The sequence below is a fragment of the Erithacus rubecula genome (genome assembly GCF_903797595.1).
Source record: "Erithacus rubecula genome assembly, chromosome: 1".
Taxonomy (NCBI): Eukaryota; Metazoa; Chordata; class Aves; order Passeriformes; family Muscicapidae; genus Erithacus; species Erithacus rubecula.
Genome location: NC_136658.1, coordinates 75,336,591 through 75,351,154, shown reverse-complemented (window position 1 = coordinate 75,351,154; position 14,564 = coordinate 75,336,591). Strand labels below are relative to the sequence as shown.

General features: G+C 42.3%; 1 protein-coding gene across 3 annotated transcripts in view; it reads right to left on the bottom strand.

Moving 5' to 3' along the window:
* Positions 1-14,564, bottom strand: part of SLC7A1 (solute carrier family 7 member 1) — a 37,968-nt gene that overhangs the window by 19,245 nt on the left and 4,159 nt on the right. For all 3 annotated transcript variants that reach the window (XM_079298442.1, XM_079298441.1, XM_079298443.1), the window contains exon 2: positions 2,091-2,474. In XM_079298442.1, coding sequence (XP_079154568.1) covers positions 2,091-2,460 — 370 coding nt within the window. In that variant the 5' untranslated portion in view covers positions 2,461-2,474. The remainder of the gene's footprint in view (positions 1-2,090; positions 2,475-14,564) is intronic.

Genomic DNA, 14,564 nt, shown 5'->3' with positions numbered 1-14,564 from the left:
ATCTGAACACTGCTGGAACCCAGGTGTTGGTGCAGCTATGTGTGCCTTTCTATATCTTCTCTGTCTTTCACTCCTTCTAATTTCCTCTTGGAACATTTTGAGTAACTTAACATGGAAGGGGTTTAAAGTTTGCTAAGTTGGCTAAATTAATGCTGTGAGAAGCATTTTATGTTGATGAGATGTTGTACTACATCTTTAGCCAAAGTTTACTGATTTTTCAAAAGTTTGACAGTAAACTTCTTTGTTCTTTCGACCTCTTGAGAATATCTGGTCTGTATTTCTCCCATGTGCCTAACCCAGACTACAGGAACCATTATAAACACTTTCAAAAGTATCATAGAGTGAGTTAATTGGGGCCTTACAGTGGCAGCCAACATATCTTTCTCCTCCACACCCCAGAAGCTGCTGGGAGTTGTCCTTGCTCAAAATAGGGGCAATTAGCTCTGACAAAAAAGTTGGATAAGATAGAGAGACCTCCTATACCTCTTATCCTCCCACAACATTTTTCCACCCTTAGCCACCCTTTCTCACAAATTACGAGAAAGACAGTTTGCAAATACACATTCTTGACACAGGACTCAATTAAAAGTAAGGAAATTGTATTTGAACACATTCATGGATAGCATCGACTTATTTTTTACTGAATTTTCTGCCTTGTGACAATGCAGTGAGCAGTCAAGTCTGAAATAAGAACTGAGGCAGTTGTTCAAAATCCATTATGAGAGGGAAAAAAAATCTCAGAAATACCACTCTGAGCCCAGATCCTTGGAGCAGAACATTCAGTAGGCAAAAGTTTTCATTGTACATTTGCAGAATCAGGTTTTGGGACAGCAACCATGGCTATGTCACTCATTTTGGTCGTCCAGTATCATGGTAGGAAGGGCCCCAAAACCAACTAGATGAAGGAGACGATTTATCACTACCTTTCTGGAACAGAAGAAAAATTACCAAGAAGTCTGTTCAATTTTTTTATGTGTAGCCTAAGCAGAGTCCATCGTAGAAGTCTGGATGAAATTATACATTTACTTTTTTAAAAATTATTTTTATCTACTTCTTGCAGTAAATGTAATTCACAAAATAGCTACAGGACTCTAATTTCTTAAGGAGAGAAGTTTAATTGACTCTGGCTTTTCAACTTCTCTTTTTTTTTTTTTTTTCTTTTAAAAGAAGAAGGGGAAGAGAAAAATATTTCAGGTAACACACAGGAGAAAGCCAGCATGATCTCAGACAGGCAGCTGCTACACCACTATGTTGTTCTTGATATGATCTTACCCTTCAAGCACCATGGAAACTAAATTCCAAGGTAATGCTTACAAATCCCATAAAATGCATTTTAAAAAACCATCTCTCTTTAGTAATTTTGCATACAGTTGGTTTTCAGTTTAACTAGCAAGCTTTCAGTCTCAACTGGTGAGTCTGTTGCAGCCTTAGAGGCCTGATAAGCAGCCTGCCCAGAATGTGCTTGAAAAGACACCAATCCTTAATTAGCAAAGTGTGGCTTAGTTCTAATGCATCAGCTGAGTTGCACAGCGCATGCTCTGAACTTGATCCAGGGCCTCTCCTAGTGGGAGTCAAGGGCTTAGAAGGGATTTGGTTTGCATTTTCCAGAGACTGTGAACCCGCAGATCATCTCAAGATTAATTCTGCAGCAATTCACAAGACAAAACTCTTATCTCCAGATACTTTAAATAGATCCCAAAGGGACCAGAATTAATCTTGATCAGCTGTGAGTACAGATGTTCTTTATAAAAGCATCTTTCTGTGAGCAGCTCCTTTCTCAGCAGAGAGGATGCTCTTTGCACCCTAGCAAGTGTGCAGCAGCCAGGGGATGCCAGAGGGATGAGGTGGAGATTCAGAGAGATTCTCAGCAGCAATAAGCCCTCAGCCAGCAGCACACCACTCACCTCACCAGGTGGCAGGAGCCATCAGAAACACATCCCACTGATGAGTCCTGATATCCTCAGTGAGTGCAAGAGTGAAACATCTATTTTGTAACAGTAATGCAGGCATCCAAACAAAGGGTGACCTTACAGGCTAGGCTGCCACCTTGAACTAAAGCTAGGATCTTGCAGCACACCCACCACACTTACCAATAACATAGGAGAGGATTAGATTCCACCCTGTGATGAAGGCCCACAGCTCACCCACAGTCACATAGCTGTAGAGATAAGCTGACCCTGTCTTGGGAACTCGCGCTCCGAACTCTCCGTAGCAGAGTCCGGCCAGCACTGAAGCCAAGGCGGCAATCAAGAAGGAGATAACGATGGCGGGTCCCGCGTTCTCCCGTGCCACAGCTCCAGCCAGCACATAGACACCTGCTCCCAAAGTGCTGCCCACACCCAGAGCCACCAAGTCAAACGTGTTAAGGCATCGCGAGAGGCGACTGTCTTCTCGAGTGCAGTCCACAATTTTCCGACGAAGAAGCTGGTTTCCAAAATTGGTAATTTTTTGACAATCCATCTTCTTGTTTGGGCCTGCAAGAAAGATGCTGCCATCATCATCCAGACCAGAATACCCTCCTACATCAGCATCACTGCACAGGTACAATGCTACATCCCTGTAATGTAACATTCAGCAAATGAAAATTCTCACTTTCTACCTTTGTACAGGGTGAAATGTCTCCTCTGGCATTTTATCTAGACCTACATGGGGAATTAAAATAAACACCACCAAGGCATTTTCTGTTTCCAGCTCTCAGTCATGATGCAAACCTTGTGCAATCCTGGGAGACAGGCAATACTCCAGTCCAGCTCCCATCCTGCTCCACAGTCACTCAGTTCACACACAAGTGGGCAAACTAAAAATGCAAATCTTGTCTTTCAGATTTCAGAGGGGTCTTCCTGTTTTGGGCAAGAGCGTACTGTAAAAACATCCAAATTGCCCCATTTAGCACACTTTGGTTCACACAGCAGAGAGCTTGTGAAATGCACAAACCCTGTACTACTGGGATGAATTTAAACCTGAGGATGTTGCAGGGGGGTATGTAACACATCCCAGCCTGATGGGTTCTCATCCTGGAGAAACAGCTACTCCAGGACAACCTCCTCTGTAAGATGTGTTGTGCAAACATCAGATTTTCTCTGGTTTGCTCTACAAATCTACAGGCTGGCCACAGCCTACAAGGATGAACCTCATCTTCCATCACAGACTGCATCCTCTAGCTCCAACAGCCGCACCCTGATACCCACATTGTACCATTAAGCCTGGTTTCAGCAAGAGGGCTTTAAAAATGTTTCTTCATTAAATATGAAAAAGGAAAAAGGTTCTTTTATTTAGATGCAATGCTGGATTGAGGCATACACTTTCCAGCAGTACACACTGCACATGACATCAATACTGTGCTGAGAATAATGCACAGGCAAAAATACTCCTAAATGCAATTTACAGTCCAATTCAGTGAGATTGGTACTTCACCAGCTCCAGCTAAAACCTAGTGCAAAAGGTGGGAAAATACATGCTAAGAAACTTAATTAACCAAGGCAACTGTTAAATCCATGCTTCAATTTTGTCACCACAGCATCAACTACAAAACCAAAAATCCTTTTCACTTTTCCAAGACACCAGTCATAAGTCCTGGCTTAAATCCCTTTCTCTTGGCTTTACACAAACTCCCCTACTATGAGAAAGTAATTACAACTGCAGGAACAGGGCTGAGGATTTACAAGGCCCACTGTGTCAGGAATTGTACCCCACCAACAGCTCTCAAACATGCTCCCAACAGACATGGATTTAGACAAATAAAGAAAAGCAGGTTTTAGGCCAATCTTACAAAAATCTTATTGCATTAACCATGGGAGTTCCCAACACATACAGAGAGGGAAAACTATCTTCTTCCTTCAGCAGGAAGACAGACCTAAGTCTTTACCTAAACGCATTCATATGTCAGATTGAGTGAACAATCTCTTTTCCAACTGAACCTTATCCAAATTCATGTCAGCCAGGATTGCTTTTGGCTGGACAACTGCCCACCTCCCTAAACCTGGGACAGGGCAGTCACAAACTTTGAATTGGGTTAAATGGACGAGATTGTGGCACTGGAGTAACTTATCAATTCTGTTGCTTTCTAGGATGCTAGTTAACAGCAATGAAAGACCTTTTGCTTCTTACACAGACATCTACGTTAACAAAATCTGGTATCCTGCAAAACAAACATAACTGAGTGGTTTTAATTCTGCACTGAAAATGAAGGGGGAACTGGCCCCAAATTCCCTGCCTCGTCACGGACACACACCATGAGAAATCACTTTCTTGACAAAAACAGGGTTGGCGAGGGGCAATGTCTCCAAGGTAGCAACAGACCCTTGGTGCAGAGACAGAGGATCAGGGTGAGAATTTGGCAAGGTCCTAGGGAGGAGGGGGACATACAATTTATTCACTAAAAAAAGAACCTAGTGAATTATTTCAAGTTTATACATCACCTGAGAGTATCCCAGAAGAAACATATTTCAAAGCAATTTAATTTGGAAGCTCCCTTGGGCCTGTCTGCAGGTGTTCACAGCTGTACTATGGCCATCAAGAATAAAGCAGAACTCATTTTTATGGACAATTTGCTTAGAAGAGGGGCTATTTAATTATGGCAGACCTGGAAATTAAGATCAACATTCTGCAACTGGCTTAATGCCAGCAGACAGTGCTCTTCTAGCTGATCGAGATATTAACACCCTCTATCCCAAAAAGCATCTAGAAGTCTGAGCATCTCTGTTGTGAATAGAATACTTCCTACAGCCTGCAGGTAACAAACAGGGAGCCTGCAATGCAGCCATGTTCTGTGGCCCTCACACAAAGCACTGTCATTCATCTCACAGACCACTGATCACTATCCTAAGCACCTCTTACATGTTTTCTTTGCTTTTGAAACAGCAGGTACCAAACCAACCTTTCTCTTTCAATTATATTCACTGTAGCTCAACAAAGAAATCTTCAATGAAGACAACTGGGATTTTTTTTCAGGAGAACAATCTTTTGGTTTAGCAGGATGCAGTAGAGAGTCATTACACCTCTGCCCAAAACCTTCTGTGTATCATTTGTTATCTTTGCAAGTGTATCAAAGGGTGATTTTGGCAGAGATTATGATTTTTCCTCTTCTTAGAAGTTGGATCCAGCTGTGATTTCGCCTTCTAAAACAGTCATCCTTGACTTTGAAGTGACCCTTTGTTCTGGGCTGGTTCCACTCCCAGCCTCACTTGAAAAGATGAGCCTTTTTTTTTTTTTTTGAAATCACAGTCAGTATTCCTGTGGCATAATGCAGTCCTAGTAACATAAAACAATATAAATTATTCCAGAAATGTTACCATATGGTAACTAACCACCTTCAAGCTGAGGAAACAGAATCTGAATGAATACAGATTAGTTTTGCTCTGCACATGCCCTCCAGCTCTCACCCCTCCCTTAACTCTGGTTTCTCTGATGAGAAACACTGAGCTGCAAGTCCCAGCCACTCAGACCCTGGGTCTTGGGGAAATGGCTTCATCCCAAAGCTTTGGGTAGCTCTATGTTTTGGCTGGAGCAGAAGGTCTTTGGGAGTGGTGGGAAGAAAGGACACACCCAAGTAGCCTAGCAGGGTGGACCCCAGGCCAGGGGCCACATCCTTGGGTGAATCCTGTCCCACTAAAGTCGACGGCAAAGCTCCCACCAACTTCAATAGTCCAACGGCTACTGGTGTTTTATTTACAGTGGATTTTGTGTTTATTACTTTTGTTCCCTGTCCAACTTTTTGTGTCCTGACTCTATTGTATTTTCAAATAAAATAAGATAGTCTTCCTCCTTTTATCTAATGGTTAACATACCTATTATATCAGGTTGATAGATTTCCTTCCCCATTCCTCAAACCCGTAAGAAAATAAGCAATCTGCCATGTGGTTGACAGCAAAAAGTAAACCATAATAAACATCTGTCCAGCTAAACACACAACACCATGTGTAAAAACAAGCTGACAAGGCACCATTTTACAAAAGCAATACTATCACTTCCTCAACAATTATAAGTTGTTTCAACTTCTGAAACGCCACTCCTTACCTATTTCAAGGCATTGCCGTTCTGAGAATTTTCCTCTCCAATTTGCAGAAGAGCATGAAACTAAGGTCATAAAATAAGGGACCAAACTAGATCTCCTGAATGTTTTCTGAAGCATCATTCAGCAAATCAAGTCACATCAGTCCTGGGTGTGATCCATTACAATATAAAGCAAGAATTGTGTCAGATATGTCCTTCCAAAATGTCTTGCCTTGGAAAACTCCTTTGTTTTATGTTACTCTACAACAAGCAACAGAGCAGAGTCAAGATGGCTACAGAAGATGCTGAACTTTCCCAACAGATATTTGAGCACTTATCTCTAGACTTTTAGAAACAAAGAAAAGGATGTGGCATCAGACTACAAGTTGTGTCTGGCTGTGTCCCTGAAGCAGCTGCAAGTGTCCCCATCAGCTGGAGAAGGCAGGCAGTTCAAAGAAGACATGCTTGGGACAAATGCTGAGGACCAACTCAGAGACATTGATTGCAGCCATTTGCAGATGCAGCCAGCAGCAAAGAGGCCAGTGAAAGCAAAGGCATGATCAAGCATTATGCAAAGCTGGGAATTATCTCACTACAGTAGCAGCAATAACAAGGAGTCAAGCCAAAAGCCACCAAAGCAGCTGCAATTCTTTGCAATTGTTTCATTGTGTGTGAAGAGATGTTGCCCTGCTGAAGTATTTTAACCAGAAAAGAAAGGTATTGCCTATGTACTGTTAAATTGTTCCTTTCTTGATTATCATTACTTTTTTTAATAAGCGTGCAAATGTATGCATATACTTCAATATATGTTAATCTAGATTACATTTGAGTGTGTATACTTATATATATATGGACATTAATGTTAAATTCTTTGCCAGTTTTGTCATTAAAATCAAGATCAGCCACTAGCAAGGCATTTGCTACTCAAAGGAAGGGAGTCAGGGAGTTAAATACAAGTAACACCTTAAACAAAGATACAGGCACACACAGGTGTGTGTGTGTGCAGTGTACACAAAACCCAACCTTATTCACCTGTTTAACAGCACACTGCCTGACTGAAGGGGATCATATTACTCTCATTTGTTGAACAGATCCTTTAGCTCCAGGAGGGAGGTGGTGCTGGGGGACAGCTGGGCATGCTGCAGTTTTCTGTTCCTCAGTCTTCTGAGTATAGGAACATTTTCAAAGCATCATCACTCACTCCTCTCCCTGTGTCTCACAGACCTGCAGGATTTATTCTATTGGAAAAGGTGAGGCGCTCTTTATAATCCCTATATCACCCACAGACCAGCAACCAATTACTGAAAGATGTGGAGTATAGAGGCACCCTATTATATAATATATATAAAATATATAATACATATATAATCTCTATAACAGCAAGTTCCACTGGATATGAAGGTGCTCAATTACTGCCATGGGAGAATGCCATGGCTGCAGCTCACCCAATTGCTTTCCAAACTGTCATGGCTACTGGCTGTACCAAGGTCAGAAAATCCTCTCATCCCATGAGAATTTCCAAGATGGTAAAGACTATCCTATTCCATAAATTCAGATAGGAATTCTCAGCTTCCTCAAAATTTCAAAGCAGGAAACTTCAGTGTTTTGTCTCAATACCTGCAGAAAAGTCAATCTGGGTTATTTGTGATGATACACAAAATACATTTTGAAATGAGTAGTCATTTTTGACCAAAGTAAAGGAGGAAGGTTCCTGCTGTGGAAGTAATGAGAAGAGCATTTCAAACACTCAGAATTCAAGCTTCAAAATCTACAAAAGTTGTGACATCCTTTCTTCTGCACAAAGCTCCAGCTGTGATTATTATCAAATGTGGCACTCAGTAAGCCATTCAACAGGGAGAAGGTTGGATAGACACTAATTCCCCTACTGCAGAAACACACACCATGCCATGCTTAATTTGCACTGAGGAATTTGATGCTACATCACTTTCCAACTGCAGGCACAATGAACAGTTGGGACAGAGTACAATATCAGATCTCCACCACCCAACTGTTGCAAAAACAGATTAGAGAAATACTTTCTGAACTCCAACTGGATATAGTGCACCCTGCCTCAAAACAGGGAAAAGAGGTGCAGCCAGGCAACATGTTTGTTTTGGCAGGGTTAAACCATGAAACCAGATCTTCCTCTTCCCAGCCTGCTGCCTCTCATCCCATAGCTGTACCAGAACAACCACCTGGGGAATCATGCTGGGAAAGTGACCACCACGGAAACAAACTCAACACTGTGACTACAGTTGACTGAATGGCAAGCCACCATAAACGACAGGGCAGAGGACAGGGATGTGACACTTTCCAGGATAGATTCCCATCTGAGAAGCACCATCCAAAGATGCCAGCAGTGCCCTCAGCCCTTTTTGCCCACACTTCAAATTTCAGCTGGTGAGGATCCTGTCAGCACAAAACAGCACTCAGATGTTTTGAGGAGGACAGCAGTGCATTTGCCATCCACAGCTCCTCAGAGACAAAAAAAGCCAAGGAAATGTCTTCCTGCCTAGCCATTATAGGGCATCACACCTCGCTAATTACATGAATCACTATTTTCTGATGAAAAAGCATCTAACTGAAAAGTCTCCCACCAGGTCTAGTACATTCTCCTCAAATAGTTCCTCAGCATGACTTCAAATTACACCTTGCAAGAAAATTGCTTGATTTACCTCTCTCAATTTGTCGTAACACCAAAGGGGATCTCCACTGATAATTAAACTTCCAAATGAAAGCCAGAGACAGACTAGCAGGGATTCACTTGAAACAACCCATCATCCATTATCTGCCAGGAATTCAGCCTTAGTATTGAGCAGAAAAAAATTAATGCTCTGGGAAACAAAACTGAATAAGTAAGCTTCTATCTCCTTTAAACCAGATAAAATGAAGGCAGATCTTTGCTTAGCCAAAAGCCCTGGCCATGTCACTGAGCATAAACCAGTTGTGGTCCTTGGACAATGGTATTGGAAGAAGGTGGGAAATGTTCCTTAGGGTATAAGGAAGTAAGTTAGACAGTAACAGAAGTTGGTTTATTATTAAAACAATAGCAGGGAAACAAACAAAACATTAAGAGCCCTAACCTTCATGCAGAACAAAAAGTATCCAACACAGATATGGGACACATCCATATCCAATCAGACTGACAGAAAAAAGGAAGGACAAGACTTTCCCAAACATTATTATTTCACCAGGATGAAGGGCACAGCCGAGTTGTGACTTTTGGGTGCAGACAAGGGGCAGATCAAAGTGGATATAAATAACTGGACTTTGCTACATCCCTGAGCAGCAGGGAGCAGGTGGAGGCCAGCAGGTAAGTCATGGAGAGCAGTGGCAGCTCCAGCTGGAGGCAGACCATGAGGCAGCTGCAGACCCTGGTCACCCTTGCCAAGAGACCCATGAGCATCCCGACTGATTGACAGGCTACACCATGGACCTGTGGATCAGCATGTCTGCAGACCAGATGTTTCTCAAACAGCCACTCTCACAGCACTGCTGCACCAATTAAAAACTGTCCCAATTAAAAACTTCCTCCATTCCCAGATGCTGAATTGAAGCAAAAGATTCCTTTCCTTTGCTGGGAAAGGAGGAGTGTTATTTCTATGAATGAGATGGAAGAGTGTAAACTGCTTTTCCAGAAAAAATACTTTGTAACAAGCCTCAGAGAAACTGCCCACATAAGGGTGAACTTGGCCTGTGCTGGGCACACATTCATTCAGGGTGCAAAGGGAATAGAAATTCTATGTGGTAAAGTCATGAGGCTTCTTGCCTTATTCCAAGGTGATTGCAGGCATCTGAGAAACTTCTTTTGCTATCCCTGGGTAACTGTGTATGCAAATGAAGTATTCAGAGTCAGTATGGAGTGGCCTTTGAATAACCCCATGGCAGGTGGATTGGACTGCATGAAACTTCAAAGGTTCCTTCCAATCCAAACCATTCTAGGATTGTATGAAAATTCAAATTATGCTACATCACTCCTTTAAGCTTCTACAATCAAAACATTAATCATTAGCAAGTAATTAGAATACTTTTTTGTTAATTCAGGAGTTTTTCCACTGATTTGCAGGCAATTCAATTGCTTGCCCCATTCAGAATTGCAAGTGAGACCTGCCAGCCCTGCACCCTGGTGTGGCTGCTGGAGAGTGACTCAACAGAGCAGAACTAAGAAAAACTTCCCTTTTCTGAAAAAACCAAAGTAAATTTGTCATTGAACTCATTAGCTGAATTTAAAAATACATTACAGCCTTGTGAGAATGCTTGCATAACTACAGAATGCTTGCATAAATACAAAAGCTTTCTGTAACTTTGATTTACACCATACTAACAGTGAAAGGCATTAGTATATTTGCTTTCAGATTCAGTATTCCCACATTCCAGCCATAATTCAAGGGCTGGGGAGGGATCAGCTCCTTCCAAGCATCACATGCTCATCATTGCAGGCCCAGACAAGCAGTTTACAATCCTTGGCTAGCATGTGCAGACACATCCACTCCTGCAGCAGAGAGGCTTCTGCATGTCTGCCATTTCAGTGGTAGTTTTTCCAAGGAATTGCCACTGTAGAGTTCTTCAGAAAGGCCTTCCCTAATAGGCAGTGCCCTGATGCACACTGGAATGAAAGCAATGTCTGCATCCTAGCATCTGATCCAACTTGTTCTGCTCATTGACTAGACCAGCCCCACAGACCAGGGTCACTCAGTGCTGAAGGAGACAACAGTGCATGGCTTGGATGGGCCGCCAATGCCTCAGCTGCCTTGGAACAGCATGAGAAGCTCCCACACAAAGAAGCCCTAAATGAGGCAGCCTGGATAGTCCAAACAAAGGCAGAAGGGTATGCTGGACACCAATGGTGTGGCCACATTTCCAGTGTAACTGAGATATGTCAATGTTCCAACTTGTTGGGCTAGTTAACTTCCCCACCAGTCCATGACACATGCCTCATCAGGGAGCATCATTTTGGGATGGGAATTAGTTGTGCAGGTCAGTCACAAAGCCTGGCTGCCAGGACTACAGGATGTGTACATCAGTGTAGCCTAGAAATACACACACAGACAAATGTGAGCTGAGGATAGTGCAAGGAGGTGGAGCAGAGGAGATGAAGTATGGGGCTACATGGGAAAAAAAATTCAGTTTCATAAGTGTTTTGCAAATTATTTCACAAGCTGTGACTGCAAAGACTACACAGTTCCTAAACCGATACATTTACAACAAAATGCATTTGTTTTAGGCATTTAAGTCTAAAGTAAGCACACAGCATGGCAAATCATACAAGCATGATGTTTGATTAATACGTCAGTGGGGTAACCAACCATTCCTGTTTTCACACACAGGTATCCAGCCTAGTTCTGATAAATTCTATTTAAATAAATCTCATCAGAAAAGGGCTAGAACATTGGTGTTTTAAATTTCACAGTGAGGTAGGTGTGGAGGATTTTTTGCTTTGAGTAAATACTCTTTTCTTAGGCACAGCTCTCTCCAGCTCCAGGACAGGAGAGCTGTTGTTTCAGTAGTTTTGCCTCCACCTAACCCAAACATTCATGGCTGGAAGGCTCCTGATAGGGAAGGACTGGGGAAAAGAGGTGTCCAAACACAGTCCATTTCATATTTATCTCAGAACTTCTATCAAAAACATGACAGAAGAATTCTTGCTCCTTTTTCAGATCAAAGCAAGACTTGCTGAAGTTTGTGGTATTTTAAGGGGTTTATTCCCCTCAAAAAACAAAGATTACACTGACCAGCCAGACTGTGAGCCTGACCACAAGCCACATATTTCACTGCTGCCAATGTCACACAGAAAAATCCTGCACAACCTCAACACAGGGCTCCACAGCCCCAAGAGGGGATTGGGCAGAAAGCTGCTGGATGTGATAGTTGAAGGAGAAGTGACAGCAGGGACAATACAGTGATACCAGGAAGAGGTAAGAAATGCAAAAAATTGGCAGACTTGGGCTGAACCTAGCCATGAAGCTACTGCAAAATACCACACAGACTCAGCTCCCTGGTTTGCACAAGGAGAAGCATTAGCTTGTAGACATCCTTACAGTTTATTCTGCCGTCTGTTTGGCAGAAAACCAGGTCTAGCAACCCACATCTCTCCATGAAGAAAGCTTGTTCAGGCTCCCTTGGAAGCAGAAGACAACTTAGAGAAGTAATTAACACCCATGAGCAAAAAAAACAGATTTGTCATCTACTTTTTATTCAACCCCATCAGTGTAGTAGTTATCCAGTCTGTAGGCTAAAATCTTGCCCAGTTTTTGGAATGTACTGGAATTGCCACCTGCACCTCCCTGCCGTTCATGCAGAAGCCTGGTCTACCCCAAAAAATACTCCTTCAGCCCAGTGACAGAGGTAAGTGAAGGGAAGTTACACTGCTATCCTTAAAAATAATTGTGTCCCTTATCAGCAAAATACAGTGTTTGGAATAAGTATAGACTTTTTATTGGGAGAAAAACGACTAACATCATCTAGTCTACTCAACTTTTAAAAACATTATTATATTTTTTAACATCATCACTCTGGCATCAAAGGAAATCATTCCTAATTATGTTTATGGGACTGGAGGAATACAGAGAGAGACCTAGATATGACAGTCTTGGAGAAATATGGTGAAATGTATAATGCAACACCTCTCAGAACAAGTACAGTGTCATCTCTCCCCATGTCACTTACCTAGAACAAGAAACTTTGAAGTATAATAAGCTCTGCTGCTGCAAGGTGCTTTAAGTGACAGCAAGAAGAAAACAAACAACTGGCTGTAAATATTCTGCTTAGCTCCCCTGTGCTGGGACTTGCAAAAGAAAATAGGTGGCTTTAAAGCAAAGTAAGTGAAACAAATTATAATTACCATTTTCTCCCAAGGGTCTGAACAGGAGCATGAAAAGCAAAGCACTGCTGTTGTGTTTTTGATGGTGCCCTACACCACGCTGTTCTGCTCACCAGGTACTTCCTCCGAAGGAATAAATAGGTTCAAAAGTGCTCTAACATCTGTGATGGTTTATCTGGAGCAGCCAAAGCACAACAATGAAGCTTCATCACTCATGTAAGCTTTTTTGGGCACGATCCTTGTGTTTCTTCACATGCCAAACAGGTTATGAGGGGTAGGATTCCTCTTGACTAGCTTCAGCCCACTCCAAAGCAGACATAGGGACTTAAGGTATCATCTCATCCTCCTCTGTAACCAACAGGCTAAGACATGAGCTTGTCTTTTTGGAAGAAAGATGGGAGCTATGGCCCCTCAGAGTTACCTGCTTTCCCTAGCACTGCAGTGCTCTAGCAAACATCTACAAAAACTCCACCAGACACATGAGACAGAAGGCAGGACTGCACCTAAACCCAGCTGAAGCAAAAACAGCTTGATGAATTTTGACTGGTCTTTCTGTGATCCTTAATAAAAGGACGGTGAAAGGTTTTGAATAGTTTTAGGGGTTTTAACAACTCGGACATGCACTTTTCTCTCAAGAGTAACAACTCCTCCTTACTCTTGCTTTCCTCAAAAATAATAGTGTTCTCTGGAGAAAACCTTGGGTTTCAGAACTGTCCAAACACTGATCCTAGTACTTCCAGAGCAAAGCATAAACATTTTGCTGCAGCTCTTCTCCAGTTACTTAGCCGTTATACTTTTCACTGTATTGCTTGTGTTGGTACCTTTCCTGAACAGTAAAGCTGCAAGAAGCCAAATTTCTGTTCCCATTTCACAGAAGTTCACTTCCAAAATCCCAACACCTATTGTTTTTCTCCCCCAATATACAGCACCTCCACCCTAATCCATCATGCAGCTGATGACTTCTGGGTGTTGTGCCTTTGTTTTGCTTGCAGTGCCAGAACATTTTGCTCCTTTCTTCCAGCCAACTGCACAGTCAGGACAATCGTGCCTAATGCACCTGTAAGTCAGCACGGACAGACACGCAATGGTACAGCACTGCTGCACTTCAACATAGACAGCCAAGTGCTGTGCTCCTCTTAATGGCCTCCTCTCAGCTTTTGGAAGCTATAAGCACACAAACCAGCCTGTCCCTGCAATGTGAGGCAGAGTAAGAGTCTTCACATCACATATGTTACAGACCACCCTGTTTTGTGAACTTTTTGGAGGGCAAAAAGCAAATAAAGTGGCATGCAGCAGCACCCATTGCTTGGGGATTATATCACATGGGTCATCAACCAGCTGTCAGGCAGTGTGCAACCCCAAGAAAAGTTCAATCAGCAACCTAATGATAAAAGACTATATTCTGGTTACCTCATAACTAATTCCTCTGGAATATTTTCTGAAGATACAACATGAAACTGCTTTATAAACTAGTCACTTCAAGAAAACAACCTAGTTCTAGAAACTCAACAGCGCATTTTTTCCAACTAGTTTAAGAATTTGTCACCTTACAAAAGCAAGCTATTCTTCAGCTTAAGGCAGTTTATTTTTCAAATCACAGTAATTTCTATGCATTTACTCCTGCTGCATACATATCCAAATAAACCTCCTACATCAGCATTCCCAAATGAAACTACGACTAGCATTAATGTGGGCTGATTTTGTTATGGTTTAAAGCTTGTACTTTTCTTTTTCCCCTTCTCTTCTTATTTTC